The sequence below is a fragment of the Hyla sarda genome, chromosome 3 (assembly GCF_029499605.1).
Source record: "Hyla sarda isolate aHylSar1 chromosome 3, aHylSar1.hap1, whole genome shotgun sequence".
Classification (NCBI taxonomy): domain Eukaryota; kingdom Metazoa; phylum Chordata; class Amphibia; order Anura; family Hylidae; genus Hyla; species Hyla sarda.
This window is the reverse complement of record NC_079191.1, coordinates 297,094,327-297,120,706: the sequence shown is the minus strand read 5'-3', so window position 1 is coordinate 297,120,706 and position 26,380 is coordinate 297,094,327. Positions and strand designations below refer to the sequence as shown.

At 40.4% G+C, this 26,380-nt stretch overlaps 1 protein-coding gene across 7 annotated transcripts in view; it reads left to right on the top strand.

Annotated features, from left to right (window-relative positions):
- Nucleotides 1-26,380, top strand: part of TAF5L (TATA-box binding protein associated factor 5 like) — a 170,833-nt gene that overhangs the window by 100,981 nt on the left and 43,472 nt on the right. Inside the window, exon 2 of one of the 7 annotated variants that reach the window (XM_056566928.1) lies at nt 18,344-18,557. The exons of the other annotated variants lie outside the window; for them this stretch is intronic. Within the exon in view, the coding sequence (XP_056422903.1) occupies nt 18,500-18,557 (58 nt within the window). The 5' untranslated portion in view covers nt 18,344-18,499. The remainder of the gene's footprint in view (nt 1-18,343; nt 18,558-26,380) is intronic. 7 annotated transcript variants of the gene reach the window in all.

The window sequence follows — 26,380 nt, the reverse complement described above, 5'->3', positions numbered from 1 at the left end:
TTTGACATCGCTTTCATGATGGGCTGCAAAGTGATTTGCCACAGGTGTGTTTCTCATATGCACTATATCCCCTATATGCTCCTGTAGTCTTCGTCTGAAAGTCCTAAAGGTTTTTCCCACATAATTATAGGGACATGTACAGGTAAGTAAATAGATTACTCCTTTTGTGTCACAATTAGCAAATTCATTCATGTAGTATTCTTTACTTGTGACCGCACTTATGAAGCTTTTTCCTTTTTTAACATACTGGCACATAGTGCATTTGCTACAGGGAAACGTTCCTTTTGGCTTTTCCATAGACCATCCTTTTTGGGTTACTTTTTCAAAATTACTCTGCACTATTCTGTCCCTAAGGTTGCTCCCTCTCTTATATGTAATTTGGGGTGCGTACGGGATTAATCCTTTTAGGGTAACATCTAATCTAAGTATATCCCAATATTTTGTAAGTATGTCCCTGACTTCGCTCGCATTTTCATCATATACCCCTATGATTCTGGAGACATCACTCCCCTCTTGTTGTTCTTTATTTCTAGGGGTAAGAAGTGTTGCTCTATTTGCTCTCAGGGCTCTATGATAGGCTTTTTTTAGGACCTTATTTGGATAGCCTCTGTTTTTTAGTCTTAGTCGTAATTCACTGGCTTTTATCCTGAGTTCTTCCAATGTGGAACAATTTCTCCTAATCTGGAGATATTGGCCTGTTGGTATTCCCTGCTTCAGTGGGCGTGGATGGCAACTATCCCACCGAAGCAGGGAATTTGTGGCCGTCTCTTTACGGTATACAGTAGTCTGTACATGCCTATCCTCTGTAATCCATATCTTCAAGTCCAGGAACACCATGCTTTCTTCACTGATGGTGCTCGTGAACCTAAGTCCCAAATTATTTTTGTTGAGCTCACCTGCAAACTTCAAAAATTCTTCTTTCGTTGACGACCACACTATGAGGATGTCGTCTATAAATCTAAGCCACATTAATATGTGGCTAGTCCAAGACGACATCCCCTCGTTGAAGACTACTTGGTCCTCCCACCAGCCGAGGTACAGGTTTGCGTAACTGGGGGCGCAAGGGCTCCCCATCGCTGTACCTCTGCTTTGGTGGAAGGACTCTCCTTCAAACTGGAAATAGTTTTTTTTCAGGACAAATGTCAACAATTCTAGGACCAACTTGTTATGCGGGATGTATTGGGTACCTCTCGTTTTAAGAAAGGATTCTACTGCCTCCAGCCCCTTTTCATGGGGGATGGAGGAGTACAATGCCTCTACATCCAATGAGGCTAGCATCACCCCTTCTTCCAACCTCAAATCCTCAAGTCTCTTTAGAACGTCCGTAGTGTCGCGAATAAATGAAGGTAACGCATACACAAATGGACGTAGAATGTTATCCACATATTGGCTTATTCCCTCTGTGAGGTTGCAAATGCCTGACACTATAGGCCTCCCTCTTAAAGGGGGATGTCCCTTGTGTATTTTAGGGACCAAATAGAAGCATGCAATTCTAGGTGTTGTAGGTTTTAGATATTCATACTCCGTCTTATTGAGGAGGTTTTGATTTTTTCCTTCCTACAAGATGGAGATGAGTTCCTCTGCGAATTCTTTTGTGGGATCCTTCTTCAATCTTAGATAACATTCCCTATTATCTAAGATGTCTAAGCACGTCTTTTTATATTCCTCCCTGGTCATCAAAACAATATTTCCCCCTTTGTCAGAGGGTTTGATGACCAGGAAGGAATCATCTGCCAGTGTTTTTAATGCTTGTCTTTCTACCCAGGTTAAATTCTGATTCCTTACCCTCTCTTGGTAAAGTTTCTTAAGATCATTGGTGACCATTTCAACAAAAATGTCAATGTTGGAATAGTCCCCAACTGGTGGGGGTTTTTTACTTTTTTTGTTTAATTGTGTGAAAGGCCCCTCTCCTTCTACCCTTTCGCTATTTTCTCTAGATAAACTCTCCGATTCTCTGAAGACTACCATATCTTCCTGATCAATGCCCAGGTTTTGTCCCAGCTTTTTATCTTTTAGATGAAAATATTTACGCCATTTTAACCTTCTGGCAAAGAGATTAATATCTCTAACCTATGAAAAAGAACTGAATTTAACAGTGGGCACATAAGAAAGTCCTCTTGCCAGAAGGTTCATCTCTGCTGTGGTTAGTGACCTGGGGGTTAAGTTAATAATTTGTAAATCTGTCTCTTGTGGGGTAGGTAATGTACTATATGATCTTATCACTTGACGCTCCTGAGAAGGTAATTGTTCATACTTGGGGTGTTCTCTAAAAAACCTCCCCTTCTACGTGGGCCTCTTGGTCTACCTCTCCCTGACCCTCTGCCCCTGTTGTTTCCTCTATAGTTGTAATTATGATATCCTCCTGTTTTTTCAGATTCACTTTCATCACATTCTGATGAGGATATGTCTGTTTCTTGGGGAGCTACATGTGTCTGTTTTAAGATTTCATATTCCTGTTTATTTTTAAAATCCTGCAAGTCCCTCTTGAATTGCAGATTTTCCTTTCTTTTAAATAAGCTACAAATTTAGAGATGGTTTCTTCCAATATCTGTTCTTTTTTTTTTTTGTAAACGTTGGATCTCCCTTAAATGTGTTGATTTGTTCAATAGCTTTGTTTAAATTATCTGTAGTAGTCTCTAGTTGGATCCTTTCTTCCTCCAATAATATTTGCATCAATTTGAGTGAACTGCCTGTAGCCTCTTTCTCCCAACGTTCTTTAACATGTGGGGTTTGTATTCTAGGTGAGGGTATTAAAGGGATACGGAGTCCTCTCGGAACAATCTTATTTTGTAGGTAGTTCTCCAAGCTGTATATCTCCAAATTAGATCTTACATGGTCTTTATACAGCTTGGTCACATTTTTAAAGGCAGATTTGATAGAAATAGTCTGACTGCAGAAGCTCACTTCTTTCTCCGAGAATACGTCCTGTATATCCTCTAACCACCTACTACTATCCACTTTACCGGATAAAAGTTTGGCCATGCCCTTGATAAGGGGGAATTATTTATGTAACTGATCGATACAACAGATATATATCTGTTTTTGCCTCACACTCTCATTTCCGTTGTATCAATGGGTCAGTACAGTCAGACAAGGACATACTTATATTGGCCCACCTAAGGCAGTTAGATGAAGTCTACTCGTATTCTCTGAAACAGGTAAGATGATTGAGTGTGTTGGTAGGGCACCTTTTTATTGTTTTACCTAGGTCATAACAGATGCAAATAATGAAGTCTGCACAAATCCTCTTTTTGCATTGTTTAATCCTGAGGCCACCCAATATACGGACATCTCTTCTGTTTAGCGTATGAGTCTACGTATGTTAACATGGGGTCCAAGACTGCTTGCACACACTGTTTCTTACCAACTTTTTAGATGCTGTCTTTGCCCTGTACCGCCACTGTCTTCTTCCATTGGTCTCTCTCAGCATGCATTGCCGGTTCCTGCTAGAGACGTAAACAAACAAATCCACCTGTACACTCTGTACCATAACTGTGGGAGGACAGGAGCACTGCAGCCTTGGCAGCCTCCTTCATCATTCAGTCCCCTTGGCTTCTGGGGCTTTTTCCTTCATGTAGCTCTGGTCTTTACGGTGGCCACTTTCTCTGCCTGCTCTCGGACTTTGAACACTTGACTTGCCAACTACAGATTGGTTTGCCCCAGGATTCAAGAAAACCTTTACTTCAATAGGCCCATACTTGTGGGTGGTAATAAAAGTGTACCCATACTCATTGTGTCATACCTTCAGATATCTTACACAGCTCAGTGAATACCTTCAACTCTACTTTCTGAACCAACAGCTCAGATTGAGTGGTTTATTGCAGTAGAACTTCTTTCTGCGTGTGGTCACCATATATCCGGTCTTAAGTATTACTTCTTTACATTACTTGGAACAAGCTTACATTTATAACTCCGCATCAACCATGAATTCTTTGAAATTTTATCATGGCTCTGGAATTCTTAACCTCATAAGTCCAAATCAATTTTAACCCCTTAAGGTCCAAGCCCATTTTTACCTTTAGGACCAGGCCAATTTTATTTTAGCATTTTCGTTTTTTCCTCCTCTCCTTCTAATATCCATAACTCTTTTTTTTATATTTCCATCTACAGACCCATATAAGGGCTTGTTTTTTGCGTGACCAATTGTACTTTGTAATGAAACCTCATTTTACCATGTCTACCATTTTAAAATGTACGACAAACCCCAAAAAATATTTTTTTTAGGGAGGAAATTTAAATGAAAACCACAATTTTGCACATCTTGGAGGTTTTTGTTTTCAAACAGTACAATTTATGGTAAAAATGACGTGTTCTTTATTCTGTGGGTCAATACGATTAATATGACACTCATGGGTAGATACTTTTATATTTTTGTACCACTTAAAAAAAAATCTTTTTTTTTTTTTTTGGTACAAAATCAGTCCTCTAAAATCTCCCTATTTTGACCACCGATAACTTTTTTTCTTTTTCCGCATATAGGGCGGTATGGACAAAAAAAGCAGCATTTTTGGACTTTTTTTTTTATTTTTTACGTTTACGCCGTTCACCGTACAGGATCATTAGTATTATATTTTGATAGTTCGGACATTTATGCATGTGGCGATACCAAATATGTTTATAAAAATAATTATTTTTACGCTTTTTGGGAGTAAAATGGGAAAAACTGAAAATTTTCATTTTTATTGGGTGAGGGGATTTTTTTCTTTTTTTTTTCTCCTTTTTTTTGTTAAAATTTTCACCTTTTTAAAAAAAAATCCATTTTATTTTTATTTTTTTACACTTTTTATGTCCCCATAGGGGATGATCTATAGCAATCATTTGATTGCTAATACTGTTCAGTGCTATGCATAGGACATAGCACTGATCAGTATTATCGGCTATCTCCTGCTCTGGTCTGCTCGATCTCAGACCAGAGCAGGAGAAGCGGGCGACAGACGGAGGCAGGTGAGGGGACCTCCGTCCGCCATTACAGATGATCAGATCGCCGCGGCAGCGCTGCGGGCGATCCGATCTTCTATTTTACTATGCGTATTGCCGCAGATGCTGTGATCTGTACAGATCATGGCATCTGAGGGGTTAATGGCGGACAACTGTGCGATCGCGGATGTCGGCCATTACCGGCGGGTCCCTGCAATGTATGACGTGAGCACTGCTCCGATTCTCGCGGTCATACACAGGACGTAAATGTACGTCCTGGTGCGCGAAGTATCGCCAAAACAGGACGTACATTTACGTCCGTTGTCATTAAGGGGTTAATCATAATCTGAGCGTTGCAAAGCTACCAAAAGGAGGAGAAATAGAAAAAAATTATCATTATATGGTTATTCACAAAAAAATTGGTATTATTCAAATAAATGCAATGTAGAATGTATAGGTATATTAAATTGTGTACTCAGGTCCTATAAACATACTCACTTTAAAACTGTGTGTGTATGTATGTGTATATATATATATATATATATATATATATATATATATATATATAATATCACACACACACTTCAAGTGTGATTTTTGTATTTCAGAAGAGGAGGCTGTCCCCTTTCTCCTCCGAATCCCGTATGTCCCCAGTCACTGCCCCTTTGAGCCTGGCCCTCTGCTTTCCCTCAAGCAAGGTCAGTCTTCAAAAACCTTTGGAACGTCCAGTGTCTGACTGGATTTCTGTGTTACTTTACGTCAAGAGACATACAAGACACATGTAATAATACTGACCTAACACACAGGGTCCTCATTCTCCCCAAAAATGCATAGTAATCACCAATATACAGAGCTCTTTCGGGGGGGGGGGGGGGGGGGGGGAATTAGCATATTTTAAATATCTAGGTAATATTTATCAGATTCAATAGTGATCACTTTCTTCCTTTTTATCTTGTTTTAAAAGCTTTTTCTCTTGTTACTCCTGTACAATAATCCGACAATTAATCGCATTTCCTGATACATTTCATTTTTTGGCATCCATCCTGTGTAATCTGTAAAAACAACTCATTTAGGAAATTTATAAAATTGCATTAAATAGGTTCATTTAATGCCACGTGAATTTTCTTTTGTTCTATACCAATCTAAAAAGGATCCATAACAACACAAAACCACTTCACAGGGAAAACATTCACTGGTCATATTCCATACATTCCTGATTCATTAATAAACATCACACATATACAACATACTTGATATCCAAAGAATTATTCTTTGACCGTCATCACATGACTACATATACACAGCTTTCCCAGAGATCTAGCATACCATCGCCATTCCACAGCACCAAACCTTCCTGAACAAAGGATTAACACTTTTTACAGTTTCAACAAACTTTTTGGAATCTTTATATTCTTGTACGATAATATCACTTACATGAACACTTTCAACTCTGCCAATCCTAACATACTGCTAACATACGGTTTCTCATCTTCTTAACTGACACTTTTAACACTGCTGTATACTTCTCTCCATCAACCATCAGTATATTCCAAACTTTCAAGTAACTTAATTTTCATATGCTTTTACATCACTAATCACATGATTTTTCATCAAAACGTTAAGTCTCTTTTTCTGACACCCTCTTTCTAATTCTTTTTTTTTTTTTTATTCGAACAAAGTTTTATTGAAAACATGCAAAATACAAGCCATGAATATATTAGCAGTGACATCCATGCATGAGCAATAAGTAGCAAAGAAAGCCACTGTTCTCATAAGTATGTGAGAACAAAGTAAGAGTGCTACTGCTGGTCAGCAATCAATAAAGAGCGATGCTGAGTTTAGGAAGCATTGAAAGGCAAATCCTAGCAAGTATAAAAAATAGAGAAACCAAAAATCGGGTAGGTAACAATGGGACGGGTTAAGCTGTTTCCAGCGGAAGAGAGAGAGTGGGTGAAAAGTCATATGAGAAATAGTGAGAAGAAAAAAGGAGATAGAAATAAGGGGGGGGGGGGAGGGGAGGGGAGGGGGAGGGGTCGCCAGAAGCAGAATTGGGAAGTCACTTACTTGGTACCAGTGTCACAGTCACCGCCGTGTCCCGAGGCAATCATGTAGGTTTGAAACGTTTCAATAATGACTCCGGAGGAGAGGTCCGATACACTGAGGGTGGGGGGGGGGGGGGAGAGGGAGGGAGGAGGAGAAACCTAGACAAACTCGTTAGGCCTCCCTGTAGAGCTGGGTACCAGTAAAGTTAATCCACGGGCCCCAAATCACATTGTATCTAGCGCCTCTTTCTAATTCTATCAAGCTGCTTACAACAATACGCTCTGACCTCATCTGTCTCACCTGGAGCACCACTTGTACACACCATCAACTCCCGGACCAAAACCACCAACTTCTTCAACACAATGCACACAGCCATTTTTCCACTCAAAATACCATCCAAAATCACCAAGGAACATTCTTTAGGAGACACTGAGACAATCAATCCTACTCAACAACTTAATTTACAACACAAAGTGGAAAGGTTGGAGAGGCTCTTATCACACTAATTAACTGCAACCTGAGCTACCCAAATGACACCTATACCTACAGTGTCCAACAAGCGTACAAATAATGAAGAAATTGGGGCTCAAGGTCAATGAGTATTGGAAATAAATGTATTGATTTTTCAACAATATGATAAAAATACAATTAGTGGTATGTGACCTACAGGGCCCTTGTAGGTCAACTATACCACAAATATTATGCGTAAAAATAGTGAAATATATATATATAGCATTAAAAATCAATATAATAGATGCAATATAAAATATACATTTATAAAATAGCTACAATAAAATCACAATAAAAATATTGAATATGGGTGGCTTGAATTTTTTTTTTTTAGATCAAATAATTGATTTGTAGTCAACTGTCTCTTTCAATATACATCGCTGAAGGTGTCAACATTTATGTTAGTTGATTACAATGTCATAGATCTCCGTAATAACTTTTTGCTGGTGTATGTGTCAAACCTGGCTCCTATAGCAAGTAGCCTGCTGCAGGAGACTCGGCGGTCTCACAGTGAAGCAACGATGAGCGGATTCGATGGACAAACATAGTGGATGCCGGAGTAAGTATATCTGGGTTCTCAAACTCAAATCATCCGGGGGCCACTGGAGGTAGCAGCTGGGTGAGGCTGGGCGGCATGCGCCCCTCACATATAATGCCCCTATCATGTGCCCCTCATCATCCACCAGTAACACCCCCCACCAGCAGTAGCACCTCCATCATCCACCAGCAACCCCCCCCATTCCCCCTACCCCATGTGATAATAGCATGAGCTGACGGATGATGGGGGTGCTACTTCTGGGGGTTCCCCACATTAGGTAGGCAGCAGGTTCCCCACATTAGGTAGGCAGCAGGTTCCCCACATTAGGTAGGCAGCTGGTTCCCCACCATTAGGTAGGCAGCTGGTTCCCCACCATTAGGTAGGCAGCTGGTTCCCCACCATTAGGTAGGCAGCAGGTTCCCCACCATTAGGTAGGCAGCAGGTTCCCCACCATTAGGTAGGCAGCAGGTTCCCCACCATTAGGTAGGCAGCAGGTTCCCCACCATTAGGTAGGCAGCAGGTTCCCCACCGTTAGGTAGGCAGCAGGTTCCCCACCGTTAGGTAGGCAGAAGCAGGTTCCCCACCGTTAGGTAGGCAGAAGCAGGTTCCCCACCATTAGGTAGGCAGAAGCAGGTTCCCCACCATTAGGTAGGCAGAAGCAGGTTCCCCACCATTAGGTAGGCAGAAGCAGGTTCCCCACATTAGGCAGGCAGCAGGTTCCCCCACACTAGGTAGCATTGTCGTCTCTCTCTCTTTCTCTTACAAATTACATATACCTGGTGCACGCCACAAACTTTCGTTCTGCGGGCCGCAAATGGCCCGCAGGCCGAGAGTTTGACACCACTTATAGTAACATAGTAATAGTAGTAACATGGTTCATCAAGTTCAACCTATATCCCTAATGAGTCCCTACTGAGTTGATCCAGAGGAAGGCAAAAAACCCTCATACTAGATGTAAAAATTCCTTCCCGACTCCAAATATGGGAGTCAGAATAAATCCCTGGATCAACGTTCTGTCCCTATAAATCTAGTATACATAACCAGCGATGTTATTACTCTCCAAGAATGCATCCAGACTGATTTTGAACTCTACTACAGAGTTCACCATGACCACCTCCTCAGACAGAGAATTCCACAGTCTCACTGCTCTTACAGTAAAGGATCCCCATCTGTGCTGGTGTAGAAACCTTCTTTCCTCTAAACGTAGAGGATGCCCCCTTGTTATAGATACAGTCCTGGGTATAAATAGATCATGGGAGAGATCTCTGTACGCGCCCCCCCCCCCCCCCCCCCATGATATATTTTTACATAGTTATTAGGTCTCCCCTAAGCCTTCTTTTTTCTAAACTAAATAACCCTAATTCTGATAATCTTTCTGGGTACTGTAGTCCTCCCATTCCCAGTATTACTCTGGTTGCCCGTCTTTGAACCCTCTCCAGCTCCACTATATCTTTCTTGTACACTGGTGCCCAGTACTGTACACAGTATTCCATGTGTGGTCTGACTAGAGATTTGTACAGCGGTAGAATTATTTACTTTTCGTGGGCATCTATGCCCTTATTGATGCACCCCATGATTTTATATACCTTTTAAGAATATAGTCTAGATAATATAAATACCGGTATGTGTAGGTCCTGGTGAGGTCCCGGCTCCCTGGATGGGGAGCGTGCTGCTGGAGACTCGGTGGTCTCACAGTGAAGCAGCAGTGAGCAGATTCAGTGGACACAAATAGTGGATGCCGGAGTAAGCAAATAGTTAATATAAAATATTTTACCGGTTTGTGCAGGCCCCGGTGAGGTCCCAGCTCCCTGGCCGGGGAGCGTGCTGCTGGAGACTCGGCCGTCTCAGGTATGCAGCGGTAGTGGTGGGCTCACCTTTGGTGGACTGCAGCGATTCTTTTGTAGATAATTATATGGACAGGCTATGTCCTCTTGGTAGGGATTGCACCCTTGTCCAATAAGGTTGGGAGCGCTGTATCTATTGTGGTATTGCTGTGGCTGGACGCATTTCAGGTCCCCCATAGAACTTTCTTCAGCAGCTAGATATGATAGTGAGATGGTCATTTTTTAAGATATATATTAGTTATAATTCCTCCCATTTAGGTGAGGGGGCGTCACATTCAATTAGTGGGAAGAAATGGGGAAAATGTGGTAGGAGTCAATTTTTTAAAGAAAATATTTCAAATGGACATAAAATATAAATGTACAATAGAACATATATAACTAATACTATAAAATATGTGTAGCAGTAAAAATATGGAAATATGAAAATGAGGAAATGGGGAAAAAAGAAGCAAGTATGTCTATTGCATATAGCACATGTGTGTCTGGAATTATTAGTGTACATTAAAACATTTATGAATAAAAATGGTGTGAATGCATACAAATGTGGAAAGGTGAATACATGTGTGTGTGTGTGTGTGTGTGTGTGTGTGTGTGTATATATATATATATATATATATATATATATATATATGGGAAAAAATTATAACTAACAAAAAATAAATGTGTGTGTAATAATTAGTGATTTATAAAAAAAATTATAAAAAAAAATTTAGCTAACCGAAGCTATGCAAAGCGTGAAGTGGGATCGGGATGAAGTAGGGGAGGGGTCTTGATCAAAAACAGGTCAGAGTGCTGATAGACAGCCTGACTTCAACGTGTCGTCGGAAGGGACAACCTCCTAGTCCAGGAAACCGAATAGCTCCAACTCACTGTTTAGACCTTGGGTGCCAAGGTATCGAATTTGAATATTTTTATAGATTCAGCTCTGGACATTTTATTTATAAAGTTCCCCCCTCTCCAGTCTTGTTGAATTGTTTGGCTGCATATTTGAGATTGTTAGGATTGCCTTGGTTTTATTGTTTAAAATGTGATGATAATGGATGTTGGTCATTTTGTATCTTGATGTTGTATATGTGCATCAACAAAGACTTGGTCTCAAATGGCAGGAGGTGCTCAACCCCAAATGCAGTTGTGCAGATATACTGGGGGAGCATATCCTGCCCTTGTTGTCTGTTGCTAAGGGTGATCCCCAACATAAAAATCCATAAAATGGGGAATGCCTGCAACAGACTAAAAGTGCCACAATGGCATCCTACACCAGATAAACGGTGTGGATATGTAACAATTAGAATACAATACAGGAATTCCTGTACTGTTGTATCTCTGCTCAAAAATACAGATTTTTAGGGCTCTGGAGGTATGGCCAATATATATAGAGAACTTGAACATTATTTACTCAAAAATCTAAAACAGAATTGGGAAGTCAAAACATTAAATCACATGATCACCACACCAAATATTGCCAAAGGTCTTACTGTGTATAAAACCCCAGAAGGAGACACCAAAGGCGATACATTTAACACCAAATGGAACACTTTTTTTTAAACAAATATCCATAGAAACTACTAAGTTTAGTAGTTGAAAGAAGACAAGAGATACTAATTAGAAATTTATTTTAAAATTGCTGATACACGCACTACCATAGATGCATTTGAACAGACACCAGAATTCCTGAACTATCATGAAGCACTATGCAAAAAATTTGACTCCATTGAAAATTAAATTACTGGGAAAACAAAACACCTATGGAACAATACAAAGCAAACACTAGACTCGCATATCACATCCACTAAACCCAACACTCAAACAACCATATATAATGTACCCACTGCCAATAGGTATAACACATTATCCAATATATATAAATGTGTATCGGGGCTCTAATAATAAAAACTATAAATAATAATAGAGGCTCACTTACTAAAATCCTGATGGGGGAGTGTACTCAGAATCTCTGTCCAGAGGGAAGTTCTTGTCTCCACTTGAAAATCCTGCAAAGCTGTAAGTCCACGTCTTGATAGTATGGAGCTTGTCCGTTGTACTTGCTTTTTGTGTTTGGAGTAGTTTACAGAAGTCCGTGGTTCCAGCCAGCCTATTAGCCAAGGAGATCTGCCCCAGGCGGTGGCGTCTCACCGGCTTGCTGTACTGTTAGTGGATTGCGGAGTGCTGTGACGTAGCACTGCAAGTGACATCACTACTACAGGGAGAGCGCAAAGCCAAAAAGCACCTGACGCATTTCGGAAAGTAACGCGTCCATCTCTGATGAAGGAAAGCGTTACTTTCCGAAAAGCGTTAGATGCTTTTTGGCTTTGCGCTCTCCGTGTCGTAGCGCTAGGTCACAGCACTCCGTAATCCACTAAAAGTACCGCAAGCCATTGAGACTCCACCGGCCGGAGCAGATCTCCCGGCTAATAGGCTGACTGGAACCACGGACTTCTGTAAACTGCTCCAAACACAAAAAGCAAGTACTATGGGACAAGCTCCATACTATCAAGGACGCGGACTTACAGCTTTGCATGGATTTTTAAGTGGAGACAAGAACTTCCCTCTGGGCAGAGATTCGGAGTACACTCCCCATCAGGATTTTAGTAAGTGAGCCTCTATTACTATATAAAGTTTGTATTATTAGAGCGCCGATACACATTCTTATATATATATTGTGTACAGCTCCATTTTTGGTGGTCTTAGCCGAGATCCACCTGTTGTATCTAGGCAGCTTGTACAGGAACTATTCAGTGCTGGTGTTCTCTTTCCATTTTGTTATATACCGCTTTATCCACTGATCATTTTTTAGAGGGGACCACCCTAAGAAGACACCTACCATGATCACATCCTTCACCTCAGCCTCCAATACACAGTCCACATTACCCCAAACATAGCTACAATCACCATCACCCGAACATAACATACTATTCTAACCCAGACACCACTCCGGGTCCTATTACCCCAGTCCACGTCCAAATTATTACCCCCACAACAACTGGCAGAATCCCAGATACCACACAACATACAAATCCAGAATCAACAACAGTCAACACAACATCATCAGACCTCTCACAGACCCACCATTAAACCGATACTCACCCGATGGACTCATTCACCAAACAACAACTAGTACGTAAAACCATTCAAACAATATAGACAATAGCACAAGTCCACCAAACACCTCCAGTCACTCCCATCATACAGAACACCAAAACAAGAGAATTCATAGAGGACTAAATTGAACCACTAGAACAACCCAGAACCAAAGTAACCAAGACATAAATTCAGATGCCAATGTTTTTAATCTCAGTTCTGCCACTCTTAAAGGGGTACTCCGGTGCTTAGACATCTTATCCCCTATGCAAAGGATAGGGGATAAGATGCCTGATCGCGGGAGTCCCGCCGCTGGGGACCCCCGTGATCTTGCGCGCGGCACCCTGTTTGTAATCAGTCCCCGGAGCGTGTATAGGGGATAAGATGTCTAAGCACCGGAGTACCCCTTTAATCCCAACCAGCTTAAATTACTGAACAAAGGTCTTAAATTTGCCCCCAGCCAACCATTAGATACATTTTGAGTACATATTGGAATTGAAAAATACATCCGTAAACGAAGCTTGAAAAAATATTGTTTTTTTTAAATCCCATAACTCAGAATACTACATCTACCTATAGGCATACTACATTAAAAAACAATCCCATTTTTACCCTAGACAAGAAATCAGTCCAGATATGATAGCTTTTAAAAGAGCTGTAGAATACGATCTGAGAAAAATTAAAACACCCAAACAAACATGGGGCAACCTGACACCAGGCAAATTATCAGCCATGAAACAACTTCAACAAGATCTATCGCTCCATCATACCAGCCGACAAAGGAGGGGGCATTGTAATAATGGACACCACATCAAACACAGCTGAATGCATGTCCCAACTCAATGACATTACTCCCTACACCAAATTAAAAAGTGACCCCACTACACAATTTTTAGAAGATACATAGACTATTCAAGGGAGTTAAAATTGAGGGATAGCAGAGCCAGCACATTACTTTCTTATTGAAGCTCTACAATTTTTAGAACAACTGTTCGCATTATGCAAAAAAACAAGAGACACAGGCTTTCTCTCCAAAAATGAATTTGATTATATTACAGGATCCCATACCAGTGTTCTATACGATACCAAAAACTCACAAAGATTCAAAACAACCCCCAGGATGCCCAATTGTGTCGGGTATTTGTTCAATCACAGCAAATCTCTCGCAATACATCGACCAACTGTTACAACCTTATGTGAAAACAACCCCATCCTATATAAGAGACACCACACAAATCATCCAGATAGTAGAATCCATCAATTTGGACCCAGCTTGGCATTTGGGAACACTAGATATCAGTTAGGAGATAGGAAACTCTGTATCCACCTTTTCCAGCCCACCGGAGCACCTGAAAGCTGAACTAATTTATGCTGGATCAGTCATCAACTGCCGAGCCGAGAAGTTTGTGACGAATCAAATTTACTGTAAATTCGCTCATCTCTAATCAGTTCCCTTTACACTATCATTAATCATAAACAGGGACTGACGGCCATCCACAATACATTAGAAAGGTATGCAGATCTCACATTGGAACAGATCCATTTTATACTTGACGGCATCAATTTTATCTTAACACACAATTTTAAATTTGAAACAGATTTTTATTTACAAACAAATGGCACTGCTATGGGCAAGAGATTTGTCCCCAGCTATGCCGATCTGTTTATGGCAGATTGGGAAACTACCACTATCGATCCGCGGCTGGGTGGCGATCTAGTGACATGGCACCGATATGTCGACGACATTTTTTATATGGCGAGGAAACAAACACAATCTGGACAATTTTATAACATTTCTTATTACTAATAATTTTTATCTCAAATTCCCACCTAATGTTAGTGCTACCTCCATTGAATTTTTAGATTTAATAATATCCACTAACAATGACAGACTCAACTCAATAGGGACTTATTAGGGTTATAGCTTGAACTTGATGGACTCTGGTCTTTTTTCAACCTTATGAACTATGTTACTATGTGTTACATGCATTACACACCGCAAACATGTGGCAAAAATGCATTTATACTGCATTCAAGTTGCCACCTCAATGGCTGGTATAATGTACCCACCAGCCAGTTCCGGAGACTAAAGCGCAATCGTGCAAACAATGAACAGTTCGAAATAGAAGACGAATCACTTGCCAACCAATTTGTCAGCAAACAATATCCTCTGGCAGGTCTGCAACAATCTCTAGAAAAAATTTGCAATTTAGACCCACATTCTTCATTCTACACATCTACAGCCACCACAAAAGACTTTCCCAAACTCATCATTCCTTATAACACACAACACTACAGAATAGAATCAATTATTAAAAAATACTTGCCACTATTGTGTGAGGACAAAACTTTTTAAATGAATTTTCTTCAAAACAAGCCATCCATTATGTATACGAGAGCGCCCAATTTAGGTATCAAAATCGCACCTAGAGTACGTTCCTCTAATCCCAATCCTAAATCTTTATCCACCATAGTTGATCTCAAAGGATTCTTCAGATGCGGACAATGTCCCAACTGTAAAGAAACCAAATTCAACAAGAGAACCCTAGAAATCAAATCTACTTCAAATGGCTATATACACAAAATCAATGACTCTCAATTGTGCTAGTAAGGGAGTAATATATGTAATTCAATGCCCCTGCAATTAAGGGGCCGTACCTCCAGAGCCCTGGAAACCCGTATTCTTGAGCACAGATACAACATCAAGAAACAAAATGACAAACATCCATTATAATCACATTTTAAACAATACCACCAGGGCAATCCTAACAATCTCAAATATGCAGCCAACAATTCAACAAAACAGGAGAGGGGGGAACTTTTTATAAATAAAATGTCCAGAGCTGAATTAAGAAAAATATTCTAATTCGATACCTTGGCACCCAAGGGTCTAAACATTGAGTTGGAGGTATTCGTTTTCTTGGACTAGGAGTTTGTCCCTTCCGACGACACGTCGAAGTCAGGCTATCAGCACTCTGACCTGTTCTTGATCGGGACCCCTCCCCTACTTCAACCGAATCCCACTTCATGCTGTGCATAGCTTCGGTTAGCTACATTTTTTTCATTAAAAAAAGTCTCATTTTTTTCATTTAGTCATATACCCTTGGATATAATCACTAATTATTACACACATATTTATTTTTACAACATAATGTATTTTCATTTGATGACATCATTTATTGTCTATTACGTGAATGTGCAATGGGGATTCGATTCGCCCCCAGTTATGCAAATTTGTATATAGGACGTTTCGAGTCCCTATTTATTGCACATCCACTTATCTTATTTTATCGTAGATTTATTGATGATTTGATCATTATATGGGGTTGATCAGAACAAGAGGCCCTGGATTTTATTGATATTAACAATAATAATTGGGGGGTTGGTCTTCACACCTAATATTTCTTCGGAAATTGTCTTCTTAGATCTAGAGATTTTTTTAAAAAGAGAATTACTTTGGGACCCACACACATTTTAAGCAGGTCAATGTAAACAGTTTTTATTCTTTGGTAGTTGTAATCTACCCAAGTGGGTTAAAAACATGTGGACAATATCGAAGGTTTTGGAAGAACTGTTCACATGACCTTGATTTTATAAATCGGGCAAAACATTTTTACAAAGTCGTTTTACAGAAAAGGGATACCCAAATAATTTATTAAAAAAATATACCGCATGCAATAAAATAAAAGTTTTTAAACAGAATGATCTATTACCAAAAAATTATAAAAAAAAAAACAAAAAACAGGATATTAACTACTCGACTGAAAAAAAAAATATTGTACTAGTTCCACGGCTCAAATTCATACAATTTTAAAGAAGCATTGGGCAATTTTACTAAGTGACCAAATTTCAAAGTACAAAAAATTCCTTCCAAGCCCATTATAAATTATCGAAGAGCACGCACACTGAGAAGCCAACTTGCACCAGGTTGACTTAGGAGAGTAACATCCCAGGAAGAAACAATAGCACCTTTATCCTACACGGGCACTCATGCCAGACATTTATGTTGCGCGTTGGTCCCGGAAAATGAGACTTCCACTTTCAAATCATTCTCTACAGGTGAATCCTTTTCCATTAGAGGAAAATATGACTGTTTATCTTTCTACTCACCTGCAAATGCGGGTTACAGTATATTGGTCGAACAGTTCAGTCCCTCGGGGCTAGAATGAACAAACATCGCTTTAACATCAATAGTAAATTTATGCAACACAGCGTGTCTCAACACATCACTACCATTCACGCTGGTAATTTACAAGGCTTGACAGTGCAAGTCATTGATTCTATTTCCGAGACCACACACAATAGATTCCAGAATCTGATTAATAAAGAATCATACTGGATTTCTATCATAAACTCATTATGGCCTCACAGTTTAAATGAAACGATAGAAAAAAACACTTTTTAATTGAATATGATCCTTTCTTTATATTACTTTTTCTTCTTTTCCCGTTTTTTATATAGTTTTTCTTTTATATACACAGTTTTCTCATACAGTTTTTTACTGGTTTCTACTATTGTGAGCTATGAACATGTGAACTATGAACATATGAACTATGTGAGCTATGAACATGTGTATATGTGTATCTCTATATATGCGCGTAATATATATGTGGTGTTTAGATGTCCACATATACTCATTATTTCTATGTCTAGATATACTTGCATTGTGTTTTTTATGAATGAGTTTTTTTTTATTAATGAGCTTACTTATTAATAATGGGCTAATTTTTGGGATTCTTCTTCGTATTTTACCTGTTTTCCGTGTCTTACTTTGGTTGAACACGTCATGTCCATGTGTTACGTCTTTGATTGTATTCTGTATAAATTGGAGTTAAAGTTGAATGAAATCACGCCTGATTAAAAAACCAGACGGTTTTGAAACTCATTGCGTTTGTACATAGCTTCAATAAATGTATGAAATTACTTTGGATTTACCTTCCATTTTCGACAGCGTGATCACCGGCTTCCACTTCCTGCCTTACCGCTCACCTTCATATTTATTTGTTAGTTATCATAATAATTTTTTAATATATATTCACCTTTCCACATCTATATGCAATCACACAATTTTTATTCATAAATATGTTTTAAGGTACACTAATTCTGACACATGTGCATATGCAATAGACATACTTGCTTCTTTTTTCCAATTTTTTTTCCCATTTCTGCTTTTTCATATTTCCATATTTTACTGCTACACATATATTTTATAGTTTGTTATATATGTTGTATTGTACATTTATATTTTATGTCCATTTGAAATATTTTCTCAAAAAAATTGACTCATACTGCTTCCTAAACCACATTTTCCCCATTTCTTCCCACTAATTGAATGTGACGCCCCCTCACCTAAAAGGGAGGAATTATAACTAATATATATCTTAAAAAATGACCATCTCACTATCATGTCTAGCTGCTGAAGAAAGTTCTATGGGGTCCTGAAATGCGTCCAGCCACAGCAATACCACAATAGATACAGCGCTCCCAACCGCCTGTCCATATAATTATCTACAAAAGAAGCGCTGCAGTCCACCAAATGTGAGCCCACCACTACCGCTGCATACCTGAGATGGCAGAGTCTCCAGCAGCACACTCCCCGCCCAGCACCCTGGGACCTGCACATACCGGTAAAATATATTTTATATTAACTATTTGCTTACTCTGGCATCCACTATTTGTGTCCACGAATCCGCTCACTGCCTCTTCACTGTGAGTCCGCCGAGTATAGATACAACCAAAATTTTTTCCTGATACTAATCTTCTGGTACAAAAGGATACTGAACTGATACATGATATCAGCAGTACACTAAAAAGATATCAAGGATACAGTAAAAAGACTGCATTGGAAATCTACCAGCAGTAAAATACACAAGATATAACTTGATATAAAAGTTACTGGACTGGTACAATTACTCATATTACTCTTATACCCCAAAAGTTACCAGCAGTACGATTCCACACACAAGTTATTCTCTGATAAAGATCTTGAACTCGTAGATACAACTGATATCCGACAATTTTTCACACCCCAATGTTACGAGCAATACGATACTGGACTGGGTTTCTAACAGCAGTACGATTTTACACAAAAGTACATATTTACACAAATGTTATCACAGAATACATCACTATTTACAAGAGAAAATAAAAAAAATAATCTACGGCATTTTTTATTCCCTTGACCGTATCCACTAAGTAGATCAAGGAAACTCAAAAATCTAAATTCAAGCAAAACGTTTTTTTGAATCGAAAATGTCTAAAATTTCTTTCAGATTTTTGCGCTTTAGGGAATCTAAGTTCTGAATCCAAAATGTCTGCCACTTTTAATTCCCTAAAGCTCAAAAAAATAATTAAAAATTAATTCTTTAATATGTAGTGCATTTTCGATGTTAACATTTTACTGGTTCTCTCACAACCTCTCCCGATTTGCTAATTTGTGGACTTAGATTTAACTCCTTTAAGGACCCATGACGTACCGTTACGTCAGGAGTCCATTCCCGTTCTATAACGCGGGGCCGTGGCTAATAGCGCGCGGCACTGATTGCGGTGCCGCGCGCTATTAACCCTTGAACACCTCGTCTAAAGTGAAAGTAAATCATTGCCGGTTAGCTCAGGGGGCTGTTCGGGATGTCCGTGGCAAAATTGCGGCATCCTGAACAACTTACAGGACAGCAGGAGGGTCCCTTCCTTACCTCCTGGTGTCCGATCGCCGAATGACTGCTCAGTGCCTGGGATCCAGGCATGAGCAGTCAAGCTGCAGAATCATTGATCAATGGTTTCCTATGAGAAACCATTGATCATTGTAAAAGATCAGTGTGTGCAGTGTTATAGCCCCCTATGGGAGCTATAACATTGCAAAAAAAAAAAATTAATAAAGATCATTTAACCCCTTCCCTAATAAAAGTTTGAATCACCCCCCTTTTCCCATAAAGTGTAAATAAAAATAAACATGTAGTATCACTGCGTGCGGAAATGTCCGAATTATAAAAATATATCGTTACGTAAACTGAACGGTCCATGGCGTACGCGCAAAAAAATTCCAAAGTCTAAAATAGTGTATTTTTGGTTACTTATTGATCGCTTTTTATTCATTTTTTCATTACATAAGTCCTATCAATACATAAATGGTACAGCTACGTCAGATCACGTAGCAAAAAATTAGCCCTCATACTGCCCCATACGCGAAAAAATAAAAAAGTTATAGGGGTCAGAAGATGACAATTTTAAGCGTATAAATTTTCCTGTATGTAGTTAGGATTGTCATTTTTACCGAAAAATGTACTGTGTAGAAACGGAAACCCCCAAAAGTTACAAAATGGTGGTTTCTTTTTTTCCAATTTTGCCTCACCGTAGATTTCTGGGTAAAATGAATGACCTCATTACAAAGTAGAATTGGTGGCGCAAAAAATAAGCCATCATATGGATTTTTAAGTGCAAAATTGAAAGAATTATGTTTTTTTTAAAGGTAAGGAGGAAAAAACTAAAATGCTAAAACGGAAAAACCCCGGGTCCTAAAGGGGTTAAACAGCAGCAATTAGTCACCTGCGACTAGATCTCCTCTATAAAATTGAGACCACACAGTGTTCCCACACAGTGTTCCCAGATAGTTCTCAAAGAGTTTCTGTTTTACACGGAAGTACATTGTTTTTACATCTGACAAAAAAGGGAGGTTCAGTTATGACGTCAAAATTATCATGTTACATTTTGATTGGTTAGTTGAGCTTTATCTCTGTATATATTGGCATATTTAGCATTTAGCCAAAGTTCATTTATGCGGCCCTCTCGCTCTCATACTGGAAAATCCCAGATCTTTGCCCTTCTATACAATCTGTATCTTCCTCAAATTTTTTGTCTTCCGACATCTCATCTTGGGCCTCCTGGCCTCATTCCAAGGTTTCTTAGTTGCAAGCAAATAGCAAGCTGGTTTATGGGTTATAGGTAGTTTAAATATCTTTCTCCAGCATCAGCAATGGCATATTAGTATTAATATATCAATCAGACATAAGAAACATAAGGGTCATCCTCATCAAAGGGTTTTATAATATGAAATGGGGAACCTGTCTGGACCAGGGCTTTTGCCCGAGGGAATTGAGGCTAGTACTTTGGAAACTTCATTTTTGATAAATGGTGCTTTCAAGTTTTCCATTTCACTATCAGAAATAGTAGGAAGAGAGATGGAGTTAAGAAAGTTGGTTAGAGATTCAGCGCCAAGGGGGTAAGGTAAATTATAGAGGGAGCTATAAAAGTGCTCTGGTTCCTTTTTAATGAATAGATATCTCCCTTCAGTGTCAGGTAAGGAGGTGGTGTGTACATATGGGGTGTGTTTGTGGATAGCGATACTCCATTTGATGCTGAGGTGGGATGGGTGCTGTGGAACCAATGAAAGTAGAAATGGGTTGGTAGGCTTGGGAATCAGAGATTCTTTAAAATTAGTTTCTAGAAGTAGGGCAATGTCTACCATATCTCTTCAGGTGAGTGAGAGTAATTGTCCCCTCTTTCTTGGCTCGTTGAAACCCCTGACATTATCGGAAGACACAATTACATTACTAACCATAACTTATCATACAAAAAAGAAAAAACAAGGTTATCTGCAGATGGAAGAATTGCCTGGTAAACAAAGGCCATTGGGCATGGCCAGGGTGAATAAATGGTGTACAAACCAGGGCTGTGGAGTCGGTAGATAAATACTCCGACTCCAGAGTTTTGTATTAATATGCAATATGTATTTTATACATTCCTTGAAGTAAAGAAAGGCAACATACCTGTCATTAACCACAGGACTACTGGCTGGGAAGCAAACAGTCTACTGTATTGAACAGTTTGTGTGCTGATCTTCTGCTGAAGATAGGGCAGTGGTTGGATCCAGCAAGGGGCATTTATTATAAAACAGGGGTACTCCGCCCCTAGCCATCTTATCCCCTATCCAATGGATAGGGGATAAGACGTCTGATCGGGGTCCCGCTGCTGGGGACCCCCCGGGATGGCCGCTTCGGCACGCACTTTCATTACTACACAGATTGGGTTCGCTCTGTGCATAATGAGGGGCGATACAGGGAACGGAGCAGCGTGACATCATGGCTCCGCCCCACATGACATCACGGCCTGCCCCCTTAATTTAAGTTGAAGGCAGGGGGTGTGAGGACCGCCACGCCACCTCTCCTCATAGATTTGTATTGAGGAGACGGGCAGTGACATCACGAGGGGTGGAGCCGTGACATAACTATGCTCCAGCCCCTGTATCGCCCGTCATTACGAACAGAGCGAACTCGCTCGGTGCAGTAATGACTGCGCCGTGCCGCAGCGGCAATCCTGGGGGTCCCCAGCAGCGGGACCCCGGCGATCTTATATCTTATCCCCTATTGTTTGGATAGGGGATAAGCTGTCTAGGGGTGGAGTACCCCTTTAAGCTAACAATCGAGTTTACAAGTTTTTATAGCCTCAGCTGAATGGCAGCAGTTTTTCCAATGGTTTACAGCTTCAGCTTGAACTATTGACCCTCCATTCCCTTCACTTATACAAGTGTCTCTAGTCCTGCAATAAACATATTTACTTAACCCCTTAAGGACCCAGCCAATTTTCACTGTAGGACCCGGCCATTTTTTGCACGTCTGACCACTGTCACTTTAAGCATTAATAACTGGGATGCTTTTACCTTTCACTCTGATTCAGAGATTGTTTTTTCGTGATATATTCTACTTTGTTAGTGGTAAAAAAAAAAAAATTTGATGCTAGCATAATTTCTTGGTGAAAAATTCCAAAATTTGATGAAAAAAGTGAAAATTTAGCATTTTTTTATTTTTTACTTTTAAGCTCTCTGCTTATAAGGAAAATGAATATTCCAAATAAATTATACATTGATTCACATATACAATATGTCTGTTTCCATCATAAAGCTGACATGGTTTTTACTTATGGAAGACAGAGGGCTTCAAAGTATAGCAGCAATTTTCAAATTTTTCACAATTTTCAAAATCAACATTTTTCAGGGACCAGTTCTGTTTTGAAGTGGATTTGAAGGGCCTTCATATTAGAAATACCCCACAAATGACCCCATTATAAAAACTGCACCCCTCAAAGTAGTCAAAATGACATTCAAAAGGTTTGTTAACCCCTTTAGGTGTTTTACAGAAATAGCAGCAAATTGAAGGAGAAAATTCAAAATCTTCATTTTTTACACTGGCATGTTCTTGTAGACCCAGTTTTTGAATTTTTACAAGGGGTAAAAGGAGAGAAATCTTCCTAAAATGTTTAACCCAATCTCTCTCGTAAGAAAATACCTCATGTGTATGTCAAGTGTTCGGCGGTCGCAGTAGAGGGCTCAGAATGGAAGGAGTGACAATGGGATTTTGGAGAGTGAGTTTTTCTGAAATGGTTTTTGGGGGGCATGTCACATTTAGGAAGCCCCTATGGTGCCAGAACAGCAAAAAAATAAAAATAAAAAAACACTTGCCATGCTACTTTGGAAACTACACCCCTCAAGGCACGTAAAAAGGGGTTCAGTGAGCCTTAACACCCCACAGATGTTTGACGACTTTTCGTTGAAGTTGGATGTGTAAATTATTACTTTTTTTCACTAAAATGCTAGTTTCCCTCAAATAAATTTTTTTTTTGCAAGGGATAAAAGGACAAAATGCCCCCCAAAATTTGTAACCCCATCTTTTTGGCGTATGGAAATACCCAATGATAGGACGTAAAATGCTTTGCGGGCGAACTACAATGCTCAGAAGAGAAGTCACATTTGGTTTTGGAAAAGCAAAGCAAATTTTACTGAAATGGTTTTGGGGGGGGGGGGGGGGGCATGCCCCATTTAGGAAGCCACTATGGTGCCAGGACAGGCAAAAAAAAAACAAAAACACATGCATACTATTTTGGAAACTACACTCCTCAAGGAACATAACAAGGGGTCCAGTGAGCCTTTAACACCCCACAGGTGTTTGATGACTTTTTATTAAAGTTGGATGTGTAAATGATTTTTTTTCACTAAAATGCTAGTTTTCCCTCAAATTTAAAATTTTTACAAAGGGTAATAGGACAAAATGCCCCCCAAAATTTGTAACCCCATCTCTTCTGAGTATGGAAATACCCCATGTGTGGACGTCAAGTGCTCTGCTGGCACACTACAATGCTCAGAAGAGAAGGAGCGCCATTGGATTTTGGGAAAAAAAAAAATTTGGAATGGAAGTTAGGGGCCATGTGCGTTTACAAAGTCCCCCGTGCTGCCAGAACAGTGGACATGTGACCCTATTTTGAACAGTGGACAGAACAGTGGACATGTGACACCCCCCCCCCCCCCCCCCACACACACACACACACACGTGTGACCCTATTTTGTAAACTACACTCCTCACAGAATTTAATAAGGGGTGCAGTGAATATTTACATTAGGGATGTAAGTAAAAATCGATTTGCTCGATTATTGCGATTTTTCACTTTGCGATACTGAATGGATTCAAAATATTTTTGAATCGATCCTTTTAGGGATGTGGAATTTGTATCTCCTGACCTCCGGAACAGCATGTCCGGGGCATCAGGAGATACAAATTCCACATTTGTGGAGCTGGGCAGGCCGGATCTGACGCGGCAGCACTCTGGATGTATCGAGCGGGCTCCGACTCATGATTTCAGTAGCCGGGGGCCGCTGATGCATCACCGCCGCTAATATCCAGCATGCGGTGCTCTGCAGTGTGTATGAAGGGGGCTCTGGACTCCTGCCCGCTCCATACTCTGCAGCCCCCGGCTGTTCTCAGTAGCCGGGGGCCGCCACTAATAGCCAGCATGCGGCGATCGCCGCGGCTGGCTATTAACCCTTTAGATCGCCGCTCTCAAAGCTGATAGTGGCGTCTAAAGGGATCAGTGAGTGCTCCCTAGTGGGGTGGATCGCCCCCCCGCAGCGCGATCGCGAGGGGGCAATCCACTGTGAAGGTAGCCGGAGGGCTTACCTCTGCTTCCCTGCTCTCCATGGCTCTGTCATTGATAGAGCCTGGCTGGACCAGGCTCTATCAATGGATCGCAGATCAGTGGAGTTCAATAGAACTCTATTCATCTGTCTGAGGAATCTAATGATTCCTCCTAAAAGTCTAATAAAGTGTATAAAAAAATAGTTTTAATAAAAGTGTAAAAGACGTTGTTTTTTTTTAGACAAAATCGGGATATATCGCGATGTATCGTCACCTAGACGATATCGCGATATATCGGGTTATATCGAATCGCCACACTGGTATCTCGATTCAAATAGTATCGCCAAATTCTTGGCGATTCACACCCCTAATTTGCACCCCACTGGCGTTTGACAGATCTTTGGAACAGTGGGCTGTGCAAAGGAAGAATAAAATTTTTCATTTTCACGGACCACTGTTCCAAAAATGTCAGACACGTGTGGGTCGTAAATGCTCACTGTACCCCTTATTACATTAAGTGAGGGGTGTAGTTTTCAAAATGGGGTCACATGTGGGGGGGGGGGGGTTGTCCATTGTTCTGGCACTATGGGGGCTTTGTAAACACACGTTGCCTTCAATTCCGGACAAATTTTCTCTTCAAAAGCCCAATGGCGCTCCTTCTCTTCTGAGCAGAGTAGTTCGCCCGCAGAGCACTTAACATCCACATATGGGGTATGTTCTTACTCAGAAGAAATGGGGTTACAAATTATAGGGGGACTTTTTTCCTATTTTCCCTTGTTAAAATGAGAAATTTTGGGTAACGCCAGCATTTTAGTGAATTTTTTTTTTTTCCATCCAACTTTGAAGAATTTTCATTAAACATCTGTGGGGTGTTCAGGCTCACTATACCCCTTGTTACGTTCCGTGAGGGGTGTTGTTTCCAAAATGGAGTCACATGTGGGTATTTCTTTTTTTGCATTTATGTCAGAATCGCTGTAAAATCACAGGGATGTGGAATTCCTATCGCCCCAACGCCCGGGACTAGCAGTTTTGGGCGCCGGGCAGGGCCAGACCTGACAAATGCGGCGACGATCTGCAGTCTGTATGGAGCGGGCTCCCGACTCCTGCCCGCTCCATACTCTGCAGCCTGTGTCCTCCGAAGCAGAGCAGGGGAGATGAGAAGCTGTGTATTTGTCTTCTCTCCCCTGCTCTGCAGATGTGCGGGGGAGGGGGGGAGATGAGGGGCGTGGCTTCTTGCTCCCCGTGCAGACCTGCGACCTCTGCCTTCACTCACGGGGAGATGCATGCGGCGCTCTGCAGTATGTATGGAGCAGGCTCCGGACTCAATTGAACTCTATTCATTTGTCTGAGGAATCTAATGATGGGTGGCTTCCATCTTGGTGCAGATATGTTGGCAGAGTTTGCAGCGTGGGTTGTTGCAGGGTTTGGTCCCATTCTCTGTGTCTGTTCTTTCTGTAGGTAATTTTCGGCTGACCAGCTTTTGTATTAAATTGTGTGGTTGTCTGAAGGCCAAGATGGGAGGTTCAGGGAAGATTTCTTTTAGCATCTCATCT